At 47.4% G+C, this 21,464-nt stretch overlaps 1 protein-coding gene across 3 annotated transcripts in view; it reads left to right on the forward strand.

Annotated features, from left to right (window-relative positions):
• USP37 (ubiquitin specific peptidase 37) overlaps positions 1–16,835 on the forward strand; it is a 396,132-nt gene extending 379,297 nt beyond the window's left edge. For all 3 annotated transcript variants that reach the window (XM_078679235.1, XM_078679238.1, XM_078679236.1), the window contains one exon: positions 14,517–16,835. In XM_078679235.1, coding sequence (XP_078535361.1) covers positions 14,517–14,604 — 88 coding nt within the window. In that variant the 3' untranslated portion in view covers positions 14,605–16,835. The remainder of the gene's footprint in view (positions 1–14,516) is intronic.
• Positions 16,836–21,464: the final 4,629 nt, after the last annotated feature.

The raw sequence follows: 21,464 nt of genomic DNA on the forward strand, positions 1-21,464 counted from the left end.
GAGGTGGACTTCCTTTTTGACACTTTCTCTACTGCTGAAAAAACTGTCAAGACTCTCCCAATGTTGAAAGGGGTCCTTAAGCATGCGGCAAACATTTTCAAGGAACCCACAAGATCACGGGTTGTGAACCCACGCATTGAGAAGAAGTACAGACCGGCACCTGGCGACCCGACCTACATTAGGGGCCAGTTGCCTTTGGACTCTTTGGTGGTCTCTAATGCCCGCAAGAGGGCAAACTCCCAAACCACGGATGAAGCTCCTCCCCCAGACAAGGAGTCAAAAGTGCTGGAGGCATCTGGGAAGAGGGTGGCAGCTCAGGCGGCCAACATATGGCGCATCTCAAACACGCAGGCTCTGTTGGCCAGATACGATAGGGCACACTACGACACCCTAGAGCAGCTGTTACAACACCTCCCAGACCAGTTTAAAGAGGGAGCTGAAATGCTTATCCAGGAGGGGAAGCTCATCTCCAACGCTGCTATAAAGTGTGCGCTAGATGTTGCGGACACAGCAGCGAGAGCGATCAACACTAGTGTGATGTTGAGGCGTCGGGCATGGCTCCGCATCTCAGGATTCAAGCCAGAAATACAAACTACTATCCTCAACCAGCCCGTTAATCCAGACAGGTTGTTTGGCCCAGAGGTGGACACCACCCTGGAGAAGATCAAAAAAGATACCGAGACTGCCAAGTCCATGGGAGCTCTCCAGTCACAACAATTTAGAGGGAACACTTTTCGTCGCTCCGGCAATCGAGGTGTTAACAGGGGGCACATGTCGCAGCAGACGCCATTCAATAAAAGTGGTGCGCAATCCTCCTACAGCAAGCAGGGCAGAGGTGGATACAGAGGAAACAGTGCCACGGGTAGAGGCAGAGGCAACAAGAGTTCCCGTTCCTCTGCCGCCAACAAACAGTGACTCCCTGTCACTGCCCCCCGACCATCCAACACCTGTCGGGGGGAGACTCCAACAGTTCCTGCCCGTCTGGAAGTCCATCACCACAGACAGGTGGGTCAGGAAACTTATCCAGTTCAGCTATTGTTTGGAGCTGACACCCACCCCACCACCCATGCCCCCAAAACACTGTCCTATGTCAGCAGAGCACTTGCACTTATTGCAGCAGGAGGTTCTGGTGATGCTGCAAAAAGGCGCAATAGAGCTCGTGCCAGTGGAGGAAGAAGGCACGGGGGTTTATTCCCTGTACTTAATACCAAAAAAGGACGGCTCACTCAGACCGATTCTAGACCTACGCCCCTTAAACCAGTACATTCTTTCAGAACACTTCCACATGTTGACACTGCAGCAGGTTCTTCCCTTGTTACAACGGGGAGACTTCCTGGCAACCTTAGACCTCAAGGATGCTTACTTTCACATACCACTCCACCCATCCCACCGCAAGTACCTCAGGTTCACCATCCAAAACAGGCATTACCAGTTCAAGGTACTCCCCTTCGGAGTGACCACTGCTCCCAGAGTGTTCACAAAATGTCTGGCGACAGTGGCGGCACACCTCCGGAGACAGGGTATACATGTCTACCCTTATCTGGACGACTGGCTCGTGCAGGCAAAGTCAGCCCAGCAGTGCGCCGCAGACATGTCCCACACCATTCACCTCCTTCACAGTCTAGGATACACTAAACTACCCAAAGTCACACCTTCAGCCGGCCCATGTGCGGCAGTATTTAGGCGCGACGATCAATACCCTGGCTGCCACAGCTCAGCCAAACCCAGCGAGGATCGACAACATCCAGGCGCTGATCCAAAAGTTCAGACCGCAACACTCGCTTCCAGCAAGAGTGTTCATGCAGTTGATAGGCATGATGGCCTCCTGCATCTTCATAGTCCCGCACGCGAGACTCCATATGCGTCCGCTCCAAGAATGCTTAGCGCATCAGTGGACTCAGGCTCAAGGACAGCTAAACGACCTAGTGTTGGGGACGGGTCGGGCATACAGCTCTCTGCATTGGTGGAATCCACACAACCTTTGCAAGGGCCGACCGTTCCAGGAGCCTGTGCCACAGATTACACTAACAACGGACGCATCTCTCCAGGGATGGGGGGCTCATGTGCTCCACTATACAGTGCAGGGGCTATGACAACGCAACAAAGGAAGATGCACATCAACTACTTGGAGCTGATGGCAATCTTCATGGCACTCAAGTCCTTCAAAGTACATCTGTGCAACAAAGTCGTGTTGATCCGGACGGACAACATGACAGCCATGTACTACATTCAAAAGCAGGGAAGTACGCACTCTCCACAGTTGTCTCATCTGGCTCAGAGCATGTGGAAGTGGGCCATTCAGAGGAACACCTCCCGGGCACGGACAATCAGATGGCGGATCTGCTCAGCAGGTACAGCCACCAAATGCACGAGTGGGAGTTACATCCATCAGTACTCCGCCCGTAGTTCCAGCAGTGGTGTCATCCAGAGATAGACCTGTTTGCCACGGAGGAAAACGCAAAATGCCAAAGCTTTGCCGCCAGGTTCCCTCACCCACTATCGCAGGGCAATGCGATATGGATGAACTGGTCAGGCAGATTTGCGTACGCTTTTGCCCCAGCGCCTCTCATTCCGCTGGTGGCAAAAAAGCTACAGCAACACTCGCTGATGCTCATCCTAGTTGCTCCAACGTGGGCGCGACAACCGTGGTACACCACGTTCCTCGAACTCTCCGTGGTACCGCATCAAAGACTGCACCTCACGCCCCGGCTCTTAACGCAGAACCGTGGCGACATTCAGCAACCAGATCCGCAGCAGCTCAATCTGGCGATCTGGCTCCTGAGGTCTTAGAGTTTGGCTACCTTGATTTGCCCCCTGAATGCATGGACATCATCCGGGAGGCAAGGAAGCCCACTACCAGAGCTTGCTATGCAGCAAAGTGGAAGCGGTTTGTCATCTACTGTACCGAGCACGCTATCAACCCGCTCGATGAATCGATTCCTAATATCTGCTATCTGTTGCATCTTTACAAATGCAATCTAGCATACGCTTCCATTCGGATACACTTATCCGCCATAGCGGCTTATCTCCAAAACAGGCAGCACCTCTCTGTCTTCAGGGTGCCTGCCATTAAAGCATTCCTAGAAGGGCTGAAGCGGGTTATCCCTCCCAGGACCCCGCCAGCTCCTGCGTGGAACCTCAATGTGGTGCTCGCCAGATTGATGGGTCCCCCTTTTGAACCTCTGCATTCATATGAGCTTCAGTTCCTCACATGGAAAGTGGCTTTTCTCATTGCCATAACGTCTCTCCGACGTGTTAGTGAGCTACAGGCGCTCACCATTCAAGAGCCATTTATACAAATTCATTCAAACAGGGTGGTGCTGCGCACTAACCCCAAATTTCTCCCTAAGGTGGTGTCGCAGTTTCATGTCAATCAAACGATCGAACTGCCCGCATTCTTCCCCAACCCAGAAACGGTGGCGGAAAGGATGCTCCATACGCTTGATGTCAAAAGAGCGCTTATGTACTACATTGACAGAACACAACCTTTTAGAAAGACACAGCAACTCTTTGTTGCCTTCGCAGCCCAGCATAAAGGCAACCCCATTTCCAAAGCAGGAATAGCCAGGTGGATCGTTAAATGTATTCAGATTTGCTATCAGAAGGCTAAGCGCACTTTAACGGTCCCCCCAGAGCACACTCCACACGCAAACTGGGGGCCTCCATGGCATTCCTGGGTAACATTCCTTTGGAAGACATTTGTAGGGCAGCCACATGGTCTACACCACATACGTTTACCAAACATTACTGTGTAGATGTGCATTCCAAACAGCAGGCAGCTGTAGGACAGGCTGTTCTTAAAACACTTTTTCAGACTATGCTACAGATATGAATTTAGCAGCCCACATGCCTCGAACTGAATATGCTACTTACCAGTATGCATCTGTTCTTGGCATGTAGGGCTGCTAACATTCATATCGCCCGCCCTCCTCCCCGGCGCCCGTAGCGGCTGCAGACTTTTCTTGCATTTCATCTCTAGCATGGCCATCACTTTCTCAGTTACACTCCATCTTTGCCACAATGGCTAAAAACAATCTGGGGATGGAGTCGATGCCCATGCGCACTGTAGTCCAGGGGAGGAGCCACCTATCTCGTGATACTTCGAAGACTCTTCCAGGACAACAGTGTGCAATCATCCGGACCCAACACTAGGCGGCGATATATGCTACAGATATGAATGTTAGCAGCCCTACATGCCAAGAACAGATGCATACTGGTAAGTAGCATATTCATTTCAGCAACAGTAGTCCTTTCAGGAGGGGCAACTTCCCAGAGGAGCACTCCGAGGCAATTGTTGAGGGAAAGGTAGCAAGCCAAAGGAAAGGGTGTCTTTACTTCGTAGAAGTGGCTTGTCCACCATACTATCCTGACAACACCGGTCGGTAGGGAAAAGTAAGGTTATACCTTCTGCAATGGGAGGGAATACCCACAAAGTGGGTCCTATCTGTCATACAGCAGGGATACTGATTGAAATTCTTCACTACACCGCTAAGCTGAACACCATCAGTCAGGAGCATCACACTGCTGCAGGAGGAGATACCAGCAATTGTCAGCAATGATGCAATGGAACCTGTCGCACTAAAGGTGACTGAGTACATTTGTTATACTTTTTTTAATTTTGAAAGCAGGCTCACTAAGGCTAATATTAGACCTGAGGTCACTCAACCATTCCATAGTATCCAAGTGCTACTAGACGTCTTTTCAAGGCTTCATTTCATTTCTTTGCATAGGAGATCTATGGCTACTCTCTATCTCAAGGATGTCTACTTCAATATCATTCTAGCACATCATCACTACCTCAGGCTTGCGGTAAGTACACCACTAGTTCATAGTGAGGCATACCTGCATCATAATTGCTCACTTCCTCGCACTCGGCGGGGATCAGTAAGATTTAGTCGGGTCCGACATCTTGGGTTGGGTAGTGAGGCGAGGTACTCCGCGGCCATCTTGCGTAAGGCAAGAGGCTAGTAGGCGGTCCTCCGCTCAGCGTAATAGTATTTAGGATGGACAGACAGACGCGCAGCGCTTGCGCGCAGAGGGCGCGTCGTAGGCGCGTCGTAGGCGCGTCGTAGGCGCGTCGTAGGCGCGCCGGAGGTAAGCCCGTTTGCGCCCGTTCGCGCAACGGACGCGCTTAGGGCCGCTACCTCTGGCCCCTCTGGCTCACTTCGTATAGCCTATTCCCGAGCTGAGCTTTTTAGACTTAGACCCAGCCAGAACCCGGCAAGGCAAACAGCCAGTGCCCATGTTTCAACTACTAGGCAAATCTCCTGTGGGTTGCTTAATGTCAGATCCCTTCGCAAGCACCACACGGAAATTGCCTTCCTCATTGACTCAGAAAATCTCGATGTCCTCTTCCTCACAGAAACGTGGACTCTGGAAGACTGCGAGGTTGAATTGGGCCTAGCCTGCCCTGCAGGCTATAAAATTAGTCACACTCCGCGCACACTTAACCGAGGAGGGGGTATCGGGTTCATTTATAAAGACTCGTTGACCCTTTCCCAGTTGAAGATCCGAGAGGTGCCAGGCTTTGAACTGATGGGATTTTCGGTCAAAAAACAGGAGTTGATACTTTGTTCGGGCGTCCTATGTTATCGACGTGTGGCGCCGCGGCCAGGGCGACTGACGCTGGAATCTGGGGACCACGGTTCGATCCCCGGCTCCGGCGGCAGGTTAGCCCAGCACCATGTGACTCTGGGCAATAGCTCGCTTAATCTTCCCGACGGCCCCCAGCGCCTAGAGACCCTTACGGGTGATTGTGCGCTTTACAAATGTGGACTTTTTACCTCCAGGACCGGCCTCTTCAGTATCGCTACTTATTGACCTGATCTATGAGCTCGCCAGCTCCCACTCCAAGTTATTGATTCTTGGAGATTTTAATCTGTGGGCTGGCGGCCCTTTGGACAAGGCATTCTCCTCCCTTAGTCAAGCCTGTAAAGATATCGGTCTAGAACAGCTGGTGAATGCCACCACGCATCGGAAGGGTCATATCCTGGACCTAATATTTGCTGATCCACAATGGGTATCTATGGATGAGATTAAGCGCCAGTTTTGGACAGACCACTTCCTGATTATGTTCTCTCTTTGTTTAGAGGACCACTCCTTGCGGGAAGCTGGACTGTCCCAAGCCAAGTTAGGGAGACCTTGGTCCCGAATACTTAACATCTCTCCACTTCCGAGTATTTTAGGGAAGGATTTTAAGCTTGGCAGTTCAGCTGAAGAGAGCTATACTCTCTTCAGCCAGTCCATCACGAGCTCGCTGGATAAGTTGGCACCCCTCCGGAAGTCCCGAGGGAGGGTGAATCGAGCTAGCCCTTGGTATACGAGCGAACTACGCCAGCTTAAACTTGGCTGTAAACGCGCTGAAAGAGCGTGGAGGAAATAGTATTTAGACCCGGAGAAAGCTGTGTTCCGGTCCGCCTTACAAGTGCGCTAGAGAGTTTTAAGGACTCGAGGGCACGGCCAAGTCCTTGGGCGAAGCCAAGCGCCAGCAAACTTCCGCTTTTCACCCCTTTCGTGGCCAAGGCAGGGGCGCCCCCATACGTCCAGCCAGAGGCCGCAGAACCAACCTCAACGCGGTCAGAAGGGACAGGCGGTGCCGGGGGACTACGGCAGGGTCAGTCCACATCCACTCCCGCAGCATCTGCCTCAAAGCCTTCCTAGTCCGAGCTTTCAGGCACATTCGACGCCAGTGGGGGGGCAGGGTTCGCCATCACCTCCTCCACTGGCGTACCATCACGTCGGACAATTGGGTGCACTTCTGCGAGAGGAAGTTACGGCCCTCTTGGCCAAGGGGGCCATCTATCGCGTTCCTGGGCCAGAATTAGGGTGTGGTTGTTGTTCCCACTACTTTCTGGCTCCCAAGAAGAGCAAAGGAGGCCTACGCCCTATCTTGGACCTCGAACATCAATGGCTGCCTCCGGCAGGAGAAGTTCAAGATGCTGACATTTGCTCATGTCTTAGCTGCCCTAGACCCTGGAGACTGGATGGTGGCTTTGGACTTGCAGGATGCTTATTTCCACATCCACGTCCTGCCGGCGCTACCTGCAGTTCACGGTAGGCACAAGCACTTTCAGTTTACCGTGCTCCCCTTTGGCCGTACCAGCTCCCCTCGGGTGTTCACGAAAGTGATGGCAGTGGTCGCAGCTCATCTGCGCAGATCAGGGGTTCCAGTCTTCACCTATCTTGACTACTGGTTGTTGAAGGCGGGCTCGCCCCAGACCGTAGTCTCCCACCTCCAGACTACGGCTGACCTGCTGCACCTGCTGGGGTTCTCCATCAATGTGCCGAAGTCACACCTGTGCCCCTCTCAGAAGCTCCTCTTCTGGACTCGGCGCAGTTTCGGGTTTATCCCCCCGAGCAGCGGCTTCGGGATATTCAGGCTCTGATTCTGATCTTTCAGCCTTTATCCCGGGTCGGTCAGGTTGAGGCTGCGGCTCCTGGGGCTGATGGCCTCTTGCATCCTACTGGTGCATCTCGCCAGATGGCGGATGCGGGCTCTGCAGTGGTACCTGAAGTTTCAATGGGCCCAGCATCAGGGCAACCTTTCCGACCACGTCCTGATCTCGGAGGGCACTGTGAGACAGTTGCAGTGGTGGCTCATGGACCGCGATTGGGTCGATGGCAGATCCCTCTCCCTACCCCAACCAGAGCACGTATTAGTGAGGGGATGCGTCCCTCCTGGGATGGGGGGGCCACATGGGAGAGGCGGAGATCAGAGGCCTCTGGTCTCTGGCAGAGTCCTGGCTCCATATCAACCTTCTGGAGCTGCGGGAGATCCGGCTTGCACTGAAGGCATTCCTTCCCTCTGTCCGGGGAAGTGTAGTGCAGGTGTTCACGGAAAACACCACCGCCATGTGGTACTGCAACAAACAGGGCAGGGTGGGGTCGTGGACCCTTTGTCAGGAGGATCTGCGCCTATGGACATGGCTGGAACGCCAGGCCATCACCCTGGTGGTTCAACACCTGACAGGTTCCCTGAACGCCAGGGCGGACAAACTCACCGTCGGTGCATGATGGATCACAAATGGTGTCTGAACTCTGACGTGGCACAAGGTCTCTTTCAGCAGTGGGGAGAGCCTTGGTTAGATCTATTCACTACAGAAGAGAACGTGCAATATCAGTTCTGCATATTGGAATTTCCTAGTCGGCACTTGCTCTGAGACTCTTTTCGTCGCGAGTGGAGCTGCGGTCTGTTGTACGCCTTTCCGCCTATACCACTTCTGCCCAGAGTGCTGAAGATCAGGCACGACCTGGCCCAGGTTATCCTTGTGGCTCCGGACTGGGCACGAAGGTACTGGTATCCCGAGCTACTCAGTATGTCAGTCGATCCCCTGATTAGTCTGCCTCACCAGGAGGACCTTCTGTCGCAGCAGCAGGGGACGTTCCTCCACCCGAACCTGTCCAGTCTCCACCTCCATGCGTGGAGATTGAGCAGCGACAGTTGAGGCCATTTGACTTAGCTCCTGAAGTTTGTGATGTCATTCTGGCTGCCAGGCGTCGCTCCACAAAATCGGTATATGCCCGCAGGTGGAACAAATTTGTGGCATGGTGCACAGCAAAGGCTGTGGATCCACTCTCTGCCCCTCTTTCAGAGGTTACCTCTCTCTTCTTTCTCTTGCCCAGCAGGGCTCTGCTCTGGGCACTATCAAAGGCTATCTCTCTGCCATTTCGGCCTTCTTGAGGCTTGCTGATCAGCCTTCTCTTTTCAAGTCCCCAGTTGTAAATAGGTTCGTGAAAGGCATCACGCACATGTTCCCTCCTGTTCCTTTCGTGATGCCTCAGTGGGACTTGAACCTTGTTCTAACCTATTTGATGTGCTCTCCTTTCGAGCCACTTCACAATTGCCCTCTTCGTCTTCTAACTCTTAAGACTGCATTCCTGGTTGCCATCACCTATTGCCAGGAGAGTGAGTGAGCTCCAGGCTCTATCTTCTAAGCCTCCTTTCCTCTGTCCATCCAGATAAAGTTGTTTTGAGAACTTCTTTCCTGCCCAAGGTGCTTACAGCCTTTCATATCTGGCAGTCCATCACCTTGCCCACCTTCTTTCCGCCTCCGCATCCCTCGAAGGAGGAAGAGAGGCTCCACCGTCTGGACCCAAAATGTGCGCTCTCATTCTATCTAGACCGCACACGCCAGTTCCGGGTGGACAACCAGCTCTTTGTTGGTTACGTGGCGCTAAGAAGGGACAGGCTGTGCACAAGCGAACTATCTCTCGTGGGTCATGTTGTGCTCTGCATCAAGGCATGTTACTCCATTGGGAAAAAGGAGCCTCCTGTTGGGCTGAGGGCCCATTCTACTCTGGCCACGGCGGCTACTACTGCCCTGGGTCGGGGAGTCCCCTTGCAGGGCATCTGTCAGACAGATACGTGGGCCATTTGCCTGTCCTAGTCTCTGAACGTCTGAGCAGGTGAGTTAAGATGTTGGCTGGTGAACCACAAATGTAGTCTTCATCCCCGGGGGCTTAAAACCTCTTTGAGCAGTTGTTCGTGCCCTTGCTGGATCTTTTCGCCACCAATGAAAACTCAGGGACATAATTACTGTGCACTGAAGTTTCTAAGGTTCCCACTGTTTTCCTGGAAGAAGCTTGCCGTCTGCTGTGGAGCACAGATCCTTAGGCCTTTTCATTGCCCTAGATTGGACCAGAAGACTTAACTTTGATTTCTGGAGCCTGAGCATTTGCCATCTGATTCAGCTACCCCTTTGTCCTGTCTCGATACCAGGGAAGTGTCATGTACTCTTATCTCAACATATACCTCCATGTGCAGAAATTAAACTGCAGCATCGGAGCAGTTTTGATTTGTCATTGGAGGTAGTAGACATAATCTTTGTAGCCAGACTTTCTTCAGCCAGGTCTCCTCTATTTTGGGTGCTGATAACAGTTTGTGTCCTTGTGGTGGCACCTTAATCTCGATAGTCTACAGGCAAAACTGTCTGGGGTGTTTGTTTTTTAAATCTTTTCCCAATAAAGCTTTGCAGTGAGCACAGATAAGTTATGTCAGTCCTTACTTTTTACCTTTGCTAAGCATTATTGCTTGGATTTTGAATAAGGAGGGATGGCCCTTTTGCATGTTCAACGCTCCAAGATTTCCTGGTCTATTTTTTTCAGACTTTCCATCCTGGTTGGCACTTGGGAGTCTATTCAAAAGATGATTTATCTGAAGATAAAAGCATCCATCAGAAGAAAGGTACTTGCCTTCGATAATCTGTTCGAGCAATATGAGCTGCAGATTACACACTGTGCATAGATGGCCACCTAGTGGTGGGCCCGGATGTTTTTGTTGTAGAAAAGTCTTTGGAAGTCACAGGATAGGTGACTCCTCCTTTGGATCATACTGCGCATGGGCATCAGCTCCATCCCCAGATTGTTTTTTTCCGCCACCGGGCTTGGATGTGTTTCCAGCGCTCCGTGTTGGAACCGATTTCCTTCGGCACGCAATCCTCACCAGCTTCCACAATATAGTTTCGAACGCGTTTTCCAGTCGACGCTACTCTTCAATATCGAAGCCTTCGATTCCGGTCGTCGACGACTGCCTTAGGGCCTAACTTGGCCTCGACTCCAGCTCATGGAAAGGACGCCATTTAAAGTGTCCTCAATGTATGTCGAAGTTTCCCCACACCGACCTTCATAAGGTGTGTAACCTTGGCCTCTCCCCGGAGCACGAGGCCAGAGACTGTTCTGCTTGTGCCTCCTTCCGCTCCAAGAAGACGATCTGGGACCGAAGAGCTAGGAGAACAATGGCTCGATTCCAGACAACCTCTTCGAAGAGGGCGTCGACGTCCCAGAACAACATGGCGTCAACAGCAACTCCGAGGCCAAAGATTTCAAAGTCGAGGATATCACTCCAGTACAGCGGGTCGTAACTAAGACGGTCGACCCCGACCCTTCCTCGACACATTCAAAAAAGGCTTTGGTCACACCCTCGGGCACGGGTGCACACCGGGACACTACTTCTACTGCCCAGCCTCCGGGCCCGGCTAAGAAGCTCGCTAAGCCTTCCGGCGTCTCGAGCTAGAGTCTGCCTCCTCACGGTGCCGGCGCACACCTACCGGCACCGAAAAAGACATCGGCTGCCATGCCGACATCGAAACAATCGGCACCGAAGCATACTGATAGTCCCTCAGCACCAAAACCCAGGTCGGGACCAAGCAAACACGCTTCGGATTCAAAAAGACCACCAGAACAGAAAAAACAATCTGATCCGAAAAATGCATCAGAACCGAGAATCATCGGAGCCGAAAAAGACTCCTACTTCTCCTGTTAGACATTGCCAAACAAAAAGCTTTAAACCCAAAAGAAGCCAGTTCGGTGCCGAAACCTCCCTCCACACCAAAAGATCGGCCTCCTGCAGAGGACTTATTTCACCCAGACCCTGCACAAAAGACTGGTTAAAGATCCAACCACTGGTCGACTAAGTTAAAAAAAAAAAACACGACCACTGGATACACCTGCACCAGCTCCTCATCCAAAGAAGGACATGGCTACCTCTCCTCTAAGAGTTCCTTCCCCTTCTCCTCCACCTATGCCATCACCGCCTGTTCCCCTACCACAACATTCCCCTACATCCTCAATAATACCAGATGATAACAGGGATGATCGCTCTGATGATATAGGGGGTAATGCAGATGATCCATCTATTCCTCCAGGCTCACCTGACCCGTGGGATGATTATAACACCCCAGACATCCCAAATGTCCCTCAGGACGACATATACCCCTCTAGGCCTTCCCCACCAGAAGACACTATGGGCTTTAATCAGTTAGTACACGGAGCTGCTCAGTATCATGGGGTGGACATGCATACAGACCATGTAGATGAAGTCTTCCTAATGGATACCTTTGATAACGCACAAATGTCCTCATCCATTTTACCCATGCTTAAAGGAGTGATTAAGCATGCTCCTGAAGTCTTCAAAGACAAAGTTAGAACTCTGGTCATTAACCCACGAATTGAGAGAAAATATAAAGCTGCCCCTTCAGACCCAGCATATATTAAAGGCCCAGTACCGCTAGACTCTCTTGTTGCTTCCAATGCACGCAAAAGAGCAAATTCACAAACATCAGGTTAAGCTCCCCCACCTGATAAAGAGTCTAAGCTCCTTGACGCATCAGGGAAAAGAACTGCGTCTCAAGCAGCAAACATGTGGTGTATTGCCAATACACAAGCATTATTGGCAAGATATTTAGCCTACACATCTATCGGACTACACCTTGCTGCCATTGCAGCATACTTACAAAATAGACAACATCTATCTCTTTTTAGAGTACCTGCTATAAAGGCATTCATGGAAGGAATCAAAAGAATAATCCCTCACAGAACGCCACCTTCACCAGTGTGGAACTTAAACATTGTTCTCACACGGTTAATGGGACCTCCCTTTGAACCGTTACATACATGTGAATTTCAATTCTTAACTTGGAAAGTAGCTTTCCTAGTAGCTATACTTCTCCGAGAAGTTAGTGAACTACAAGCATTTACCATTCAAGAACCCTTTCTGCAAATGCATCATCATAAAGTTGTTCTTCGTACTAATCCTAAATTCCTTCCAAAAGTCATTTCACCATTCCATCTAAATCAATCTGTTGAGCTGCCCGTATTTTTCTCACAGCCACAAACAGTCGCAGAAAGAGCTCTACACACCTTAGATGCCAAAAGAGCATTACTGTACTACATCGAAAGGACACAAACTTTTTGTAAAACAACTTTTTGTGTCCTTTTCACCACCACATAAAGGTAACCCCATATCAAAATCGGGGCTAGCTACGTGGATTGTTAAATGCATACAAATGTTACCACAAAGCTAAACGTACATTAACAATTCCTCCTAAAGCCCATTCTACAAGGAAAATAGGAGCTTCAATGGCATTTTTAGGTAACATTCCCCTAGATGATATATGCAAAGCAGCTACATGGTCTACACCGCACACATTCACAAAACACTATTATGTAGATGTGCAAACTAAACAAGCCACTGTGGGCCAGGCGATACTAAACACTCTGTTTGAAACAACTGCAACAGATGCGGGTGGTTGCCGCTAAAGGTGGGTACTGCTATACAATCTATGCACAGTGTGTAATCTGCAGCTCATATGCCTCAAACAGAAAATGCTACTTACCAGTATGCATATGTTCTTGGCATGTAGAGCTGCAGAGTTACACACGCCCTCCCGCCTCGCCGGCTACCTTTATCTGTTACAGTATTATCTTAATTATATACAAATCACATGGACATCACTACTTCTTGTACAGCTCCATCACTTCCCTAATGGTGAAAAACAATCTGGGGATGGAGCCAATGCCCATTAGCAGTATGATCCAAAGGAGGAGTCGCCTATCCTGTGACTTCCAAAGACTTTTCTACAACAAAAACAAACTGCAAACATCCGGGCCCAACACTAGGTAGCCATCTATGCACAGTGTGTAACTCTGCAGCTCTACATGCCAAGAACATATGCATACTGGTAAGTAGCATTTTCCTTCTTAGGGATACTCTTTCTAATTATTGTTATCGCTACTACCTCCCCTTTCAGGATGGTACAGACCACAAATATAAAAAAGGGTTGCGAGTAAGACTGTGGTTCTGCACCTCCCGAATTCCCATAGCTCTTTTCCTTTCCACCTCCGGCACAGAAAAAATGGATGGAAAACTGACATCCGGATGCCAGGGTGGGGCTTTATGCTCCAGTGAAGTCACAAGGGTGTTTCTGGCGCCAGGACACCATATCAGCATTGTAGAGTTGTTAAGTTTCTGAATCCAGTCTGGCTCCTGGGATATTCCAAAGGTGAGGATTCGAAATGGGAGAAATCTAAAAGTTGGACATTCACATGAAAGATGGTTGCTGAAGGTAAGTACATTTCATATCTCATAAAGACTCCTTAAAAAGACTTACTAGGTGCATCCTTGATGTTTGGGTATATGCATGTGTGCGTGCATGTATATAAATGTGTGGATGTGCGTGTATGTATACGTATGTATAATGTGTGTGTGTGTGTGTGTGTGTATGTATATGTGTATATGTGTGTGTATTTACATACATACATTAATTAACACAAGCCACAGATTTAAAGGGACGTGACCCTCCAAATGGTTGTACAAGATCCGTGGAAACATTTGAGAAAGTACCTGTCTCAGGAGTGTGCAGGCACCCTGGCAGTTAAGGGATAAATGAAGAACTGTGCTGAAGGAGGAAATATCACGTTTGTTTAAAAAAAGTGTTTCCTGGATCTTGCTCACAGTCTGTGATATTCAATTGGTGAATCTAGGCAAGAACAACTTTGATTACAGCTGTGTCATTCAGGAATGCCAGACCAAGAAAATGGGTTTATTTATTGGGATTTTCTTTACATGATTGGTTGAAAATTGCCCTTAAGCTGTACTCCACTACTCGAAAATGTTGAATAAAAGAATTTGAAGTGTTTGTATTTTAAGATTGGTACAGGTCAAGTCAGTGGTATGCATTGTGTAGGAATAAATGTAACCCCCTTTAACCAGAATTATAATGTATAATATCTCTTTTCAGAGATATACTAGATGAGCTGCTGGAAGCTGAGAAGAATTCTCAGCCACTTGGTGTGGAACTTGCTCGACCTATCAGACCCCCACTATGAAAGCTATTTCACCAGCTTCCGACAGAAGATTGGAACATGAAAGACAAAAACACTCAGTGATGAGGAAACAGTCCTGCTAACTAAATAGTGGAAGATTCTTCACGTCTTAAGAGTTTTCCCCATGGACTACGGCAGGACTATTTCTCCGTGGACTATGCCAGAATGACAGCAGGATCCGATGTCTTCTGTTTTACAAGCATTCGCATTCAGCCTTAACAAGTCACGAGGTGGTAAAGTCAAAACCATTTGAACTTTTATCCAACGTCTGTTGTGATCGAACAGCGAGGGCAGATACCAATCTTGCCTGAAATACGGAAATTGCGAGTTTACATATCACTTGGCACTCTTAACTGCTGCACCAACAGAGCGCCTATTTTAAGCAATAGAATATTTCTGCACCATAGTGTTTCTGCGTCTCCTTACTGGGCACGCACCCAAGTTTCACAAAGAACCGCACTTGGAACCTGCACTGCTATTAAGGAGTCTGCCATACAGAGGGCACCAATGGACTTCGCTCTGCCATTGTGCACAGCTATATGAAGCATATGTTTGGTGCTGTGGAATGTATCCTGTCGCCTGGTCACATATTTTAAGATGCTATTTCCTATTGTCCTTTACAGAAAAATATATGTATATATTGACAGATGTTTATAGATTCTTTTGAAATTTCTTTTGCACTGTTCATGTTTTTTGTCCTCAAATTAATTTTGATAAACGGTTGGAATATCTATGTTTTTATTTTTAGCTTGTTTCCTGTCTGTTTTAATTTCTTTGTAAATGTGCATATCAAAATACTTGAGTTCAAACTTTAAGTTTAATGTAAGCACACTAACTGAATTCTTGGCCAGTTTTTTGAAAGATGAACATTTGGATATTGAGTATGTACTCCTTTCACTACCACTCCTTGAATATATATGGAGAGACAGTTCAGGGAAAGGTGGAATTTATTAAAGATCCATCACTAGGAATGTAGTGCTCAGTTCCTTTCAAAATATCAACCACAGTTGTATTGCTTTCGATACAGGGATTTGCCTGAAGACTTAATAAATATTGTGTTACTAAGCTTTTTTCATGCATAGGTCATCAGATGCTTCATGAATACTTAATGCTGCAACTGTATGGTGTCCCTGGTCTGTCTTCCCTCAGCCCCTTCTGCTATCTTTGTGGTTGCTGAGGAAATGCATAATAGTTTTAACTTATTCAGTTTGTTTTAAAGCATATGGTTTCAGAACCTTTACCAAATATTGTATGTTCTACTTGACCTATAGTAGAATACTTTGCACAAATAAAGAAAGGTGTGATGTGGAGCAAGTGGAAATGATCATCATAAGATGTTCCCTGGTACTATGTGACTTCTTTATAAGCCTACCAAGCCTATCTGCCATGGTGTGAAGGTGCTTTTTGTACGACAGGAGATGTCATAGAACCTTTTCCTTCATTTTAAGTGCACATCAACTTTAATATTCCCGCAATGGTGTACTATTTGTACAATAATGAAAATTGTGGGTATGTCTGTGGCAGTGTTGTGAATCAGGTACACAACCCTGTTTCACAGTTGCATACAAAAGAGGGCTACCTTTTTATAGTGCTTGCTTGAACATTAGCTTAAGTTGCTATACGGCTAATGAACAACCCAGTCTTAAGACTATTGTCACCTCTAGAAAGTCCAATTTGGTAGAAATAGCTTTGGAATATCAAAGTTGTGCACAGCAGAAGCACACTATTAAATATATAACGAACTGGGTCTTCTGCATCTAATATGATAATAGATTGGATTATTTATTTGTATGCGAACTCAAGGTTCCAAATCAGTTGTCAGTCTTTACTCTGTACTGTGAAAAATTGTTTGCCTTTTCATTTTTGTATTGAATTCTGCTTGAGTTGTGTATATTGATAATGTTTCTTATTCTCTCCTTCAATATCTGGGGTAAAAACCCATTTGGTAAGATTCTTATTTCACTGTAGTTAATTTCCATGAGGTTGGGGCTTTCTGGTTAGGCAGGGGTGCAAAGGAACTTTACATTTTATAAACATTAACTGGAGAGTGTGACAAAAAGATGCAGATTGAATTAATAAGCTAAGAATGTTTACTCCACTGTTTTGAACTGCTAACTTGTATGGTATTTAGTGGTTTAATTTTCATTACCAACTCAATGGTGCTTCAATATTGATTTGAATTCAGATGTTATTGTAATTGACTACTTTGTATGATAAAAAACTATATATAAAAGTATGTATAGAAGTGTCTCCTTTCTGTCACATACAGAAGTTTTATTTTGATAGTGTGTGGCCATGAGAAATTAAAATGAATGTCAATTCCTATGCACACGCTTCTGTGTAGAATGAAAATTCTTCAAATGTAGGTAAGTAGAGGGAGGTAAGTAATGTAGACTTATTTCTTTGTCTTTATTCAAGAATTGAATTCCTTATCTGCAACGTTACAGCCCTGAAGAAGTCGAGGGTTAATACCGTAACGCATCAACACGTGTTGGCTGGACTTTGTGTTTTCTTGGATAAAGACAAAGAAATATGTGTCGACATTACTTGCCTTCCTCTACTTACCTACATTTGATGCACTTTCATTCTGCATGGAAGCGTGTGCATAGGAATTGACATTCACTTCCGACCGTCGGGTCCCAACTTTGAGGGTTTTAGGGGTTTTCCCTCAACCTGTTGCACGCAAGAATTACTTTTGTTTGCTTCTACTACATGTTTTTTGTCAGGCGCCGTTATTCCTGTGTTAATTAACACGCCCATATTGCTAGAAATTAAAATTACAATGACTGTGGCGAGTCTTTAGTAAAAGAGCCATTTGCTCACAGTATAATTGACACAAATGGATTGACATCCTCAAGTGCCAGGAGAAAAATGTTCTCCTTGATAGTATTGTTAGTTATTGCCAGATGGTTTTAAGATTAATACATCTGTAACCACTTGCAAACTGGTTACTGACATTAAAACTTTTTTTCCTATGTATGGAAGGCTATACGGTCACTATATTTTACAAATCAAATAGTGACTCCCTAATTTGCCACCTCCATATTGTGATCGGTTGGGGATTCTTAATTAGCCAATCCCTATGTATATGTACCAAGTACGCACAAATATAGACTGTTTACAGGATTGCCATTTTGCACATGCTATTTTCCACCATATGATGGTTAACGAGCAGCCTATATAAACATGGTCAAAATGCATCCGTGTCATTCAAAGTGGCAGATTTGTATGTGATGGCAAGGTGCATGTGTATACTAGCTGGATTGCAGAGGAGGAGACAAAGGTTTTTGTGGTCTGGATTATGTTCCTTCAGCAAACAGTGGAGTTGTTTGAGAAATAGATAAAGTAGTTAAATTGGTAAGCTTAAGCCAAACCCCCATGTGCAAATAATATGCTTCACTTCACCTCTTAGCCTCTGTTAATTACCAGGATGTTATTGCAGTACTAAGTGATGTTCATCAAAGTGCCTTACCTAGATTCCTTAGGCATGTTCTAGATGTTATGTTATCAAACAAAGTCTATATTTTCCCTAACACACAACAGGATTTACCACTAACCAAATTACATTTTTATTTCATAGCACATTTGCCGCGTCACAGGTTGTATTGATGGCAGCTGTATGCCCACTTTATGCCACTGAGTATTTAGAAGCAGGACAAATATTCAATCGTTAAACATGCAAGTTGTGTGTGATGCTTTATCACAGAAATAGTACCACTTTTGATAGTTACAGTTATCCAGCTATTGGAGGTTTTGGTTATTTATAGTTTCTTGAGTGTATAAATAAATATTTAGAAATAAGAAGCCTGGGTTCTTGTGAAGATATATAAATAAGAAGCCTGGGTTCTTGTGAAGATATATTGATACCAAATGTTTGTTCTCCAGTATTGGGGTGTCTTTCATAGATTCACATGCCTCAATCATTCCCCGTCGTCGGAGTGGGAGTCCCACGGTACATAAAAAAGCAATAATATGCCATAATAACATAGAAAAAACTTGGTAATAACCAACCAGGAAGTAAAGTAGCCCAAGCTACAGGAGAAAAAACTTCCACACATGACCATCCTAGTCATTTTGTATAGCCCAAACTGCAGCCAATCAGGCGACAGCACCCACCAGAAGGTTCTCCTCAGAGTCTCAGGCTCTCAGATTTTCTACCGCACGTCGTGTGAAGGGAGTCTCCCTGAGTTCTGCTCAGTATTTCTCAAATTTCCTTCAGGAATCTGGTTTTGAATATGTCTTCATCTAAGAAATCTTTATTCAGGCTCTTGTGGTAAGCTCCGTCTTTTTAAAGCAGATCCCCACAAGAAGTGCATTTACTGCCTGTACCCTGACCATCAAAATGTAGGACCTTCCCTCAGAAGACCCTCAGGGACAGAGAAGGCCGCCTGCTTTTGTGGCTACAAAAGCTCAAGGATCAAGATGATCCTGTTTCTGAGGTAGGCAGTATTGCCTCTGGGTCTACTACAGCTTCTAGGAAGAGAGCTGCTGAAGAGGTGTCTTCTCCTGGGGCCAAGATTGTAAAGAGGCAACAATCTTCTATGGGGTCTGTGAGGCCTTCCACTTCTAAGGCTACTCCCCCTACTAAGGGCAGACTTGGGTCATCCACACCCCCGAGAAGAACAAAAAAATTACCTCAAAGGACGACTTCTTAGACTTTACCTGATCCCGGTCGACGCAACGTCTACCGTAACTTTCACTTCACCTAAGCCTGAAATGTTAATGTCGACGGCGTCTTCACCGTCGACGATGGTCTACGTCTGTCAGGCCTTTCTCGTCCACGAAAGAAGCTTCATCTGCCATAGTCAGCGCCCTGTCGGCAGCCAAGCTGAAGAAGATTCCGTCGACGATGGCTTCGTCGACGCCACCGTCAACTGCTGCTCCCTCGCAGTCTGCGAACATCCTGACGTAGACTAGCTTGTCGACGACTCCTGCAGCGTCGACGAAGACTACGTAGTCGACGGAGACCTCTTCATCGGCTGGAGCCAAGCCCCCGTCGACGAGCCCGTCGATGGGGCCTCTGTCGACGCCGCAACTGTGTACATGTACCACCATGCAGGTTTGGTCACTGTCTACGGCTTTTACGTCAACACCAAGGCCATCCTTGCTTCAGAGACGCAGTTCTGGCCTAGAACCTTTATCTCCTCTACGCATGTCACCTCAAACGGTGCCCCTACAGGTACCTGACAAGTTACTCGACTCTGAAGATAGTGAAGAGGATTCTGACATGGATGAAAGATTTGGGACGGCTACAAGTCCTTCAGAATTAAACATCAAATACCAAGAGGACGATCAAGATGACCAACATTTGTCTGAGCAGGTGACATCACCTGTTACTAATGTCCCCTCAGCTCAGATGCCAGTAGCATTGCTAACAAATCTGCAGCACATGCTAAATGATTATTATAGGCATTTTCCACCGTCTGAGTCAGCGGACTCTGTGCCTCCTACACCTGTGGTGGAAACGCCCATATCTGATTTAAGACCTCCAAGGTCTCCTCCACCTTTAGCGTCCCATCAGCCTGAAGAACAACCTACTTCTGATGAAGAAGAGAGAGAAGAAGGGGAAGTAGATGACGGATCCATGATGTTGGAGTGGGACGATTATCTGGTCCAAACACCTTCTCTGTCACCTCCGGTTACTGCTGATTCACCTCCAGTAGACATGGGAGGATTCCATCTACTAATGGAAAGAGCTACAAAACGCTTCCATGGTGACATGGAGACTACACAGCAGGAATGCTTCCTCTATGATTTCAAGGACCGGCCAAAGAGGCAGGTCAAGTCTATACCTATTATTGATTTCACCTGGAAAGAGGGAGTTAAGGTTATGTCTGCTCCTGCATCTATCCCTCCAGTACTGCAGAGGATTGATAAAAATATAAGGCTCCTGAAAAGTCCCCAGCTTGCCTTATAGGACACCCAAAATTGGATTCGGTGATCATACAGGCTGCACAAAAGAGATCTAGAAATCCTTCTCCAATCGCAGCCCCACCGGATAGAGACGGTAGGCGTCTGGAAGCTATTGGGAAGCGTGTGTCAACAATGGCTGCAACTACAGTCCGGGCTGCCAACTCATAAGCCATTCTGGGCAGATATGACCAGCAAATGTGGTCTGACATATCGCCATATGTCAACATGCTTCCAGAGCCCTCCAAGACCGAAGCCCTGAAAATATTGCAGGAAGGTGATAGGATCTCGGCTGAGATGATTGACTCTGCAGTTGATGTGGCTTCAACTGGATTCAGACAGTTAGCAGGAGCTGCTGTCTTGCGCTAAGAGCGACTTCGTTCCGCCAGGAGTTTCAAGCTAAGGTGTAAGACATGCCTTATGACGGAGTTTTTGTTTGGCCCGCAAGTAGAGAAAGCTTTGCAGATCATCAAAAAGGACATGGAGACAACTAGATTCCTGGGCACCTTACAATTTCGGAAGCCGCCCTTTCGAGGTGCGAGAGGATGTGGATCGCCCTCTACTAGAGGTTATAATCAGCAGTCCTCCTACAGGCAAGGAAATCAACTTTACCAAACCCAACGTTACCAGTCCTACGGCCAGCGCAACACTAATTATTCCCAAAACAAAAAGCCTGCCTACCGCGGAAAGGATAAAAGACAATGATTGTCATCACCTGCCACCGCTACTGTCGCAGTCTCTCATAAAAATTGGAGGAAAGATCTCAAAATTCTACTCAAAATGGTCCTCAAAAACGTCAGACAGGTGGGTCTTGGACATTGTGGCCAAGGGCTTGCCCCTCGAATTCGAAAAGTTTCCTCCAAACATCCACCCAAGGGGCCCACCTCCAGCTGGTCTCAGAGTTATTTTCCCAGATCAATTTGATGTTAAAAAAGAGAGCAATCGAAAAGGTT

Source organism: Lissotriton helveticus, chromosome 3_1 (assembly GCF_964261635.1).
Source record: "Lissotriton helveticus chromosome 3_1, aLisHel1.1, whole genome shotgun sequence".
In the NCBI taxonomy this organism is placed as follows: domain Eukaryota; kingdom Metazoa; phylum Chordata; class Amphibia; order Caudata; family Salamandridae; genus Lissotriton; species Lissotriton helveticus.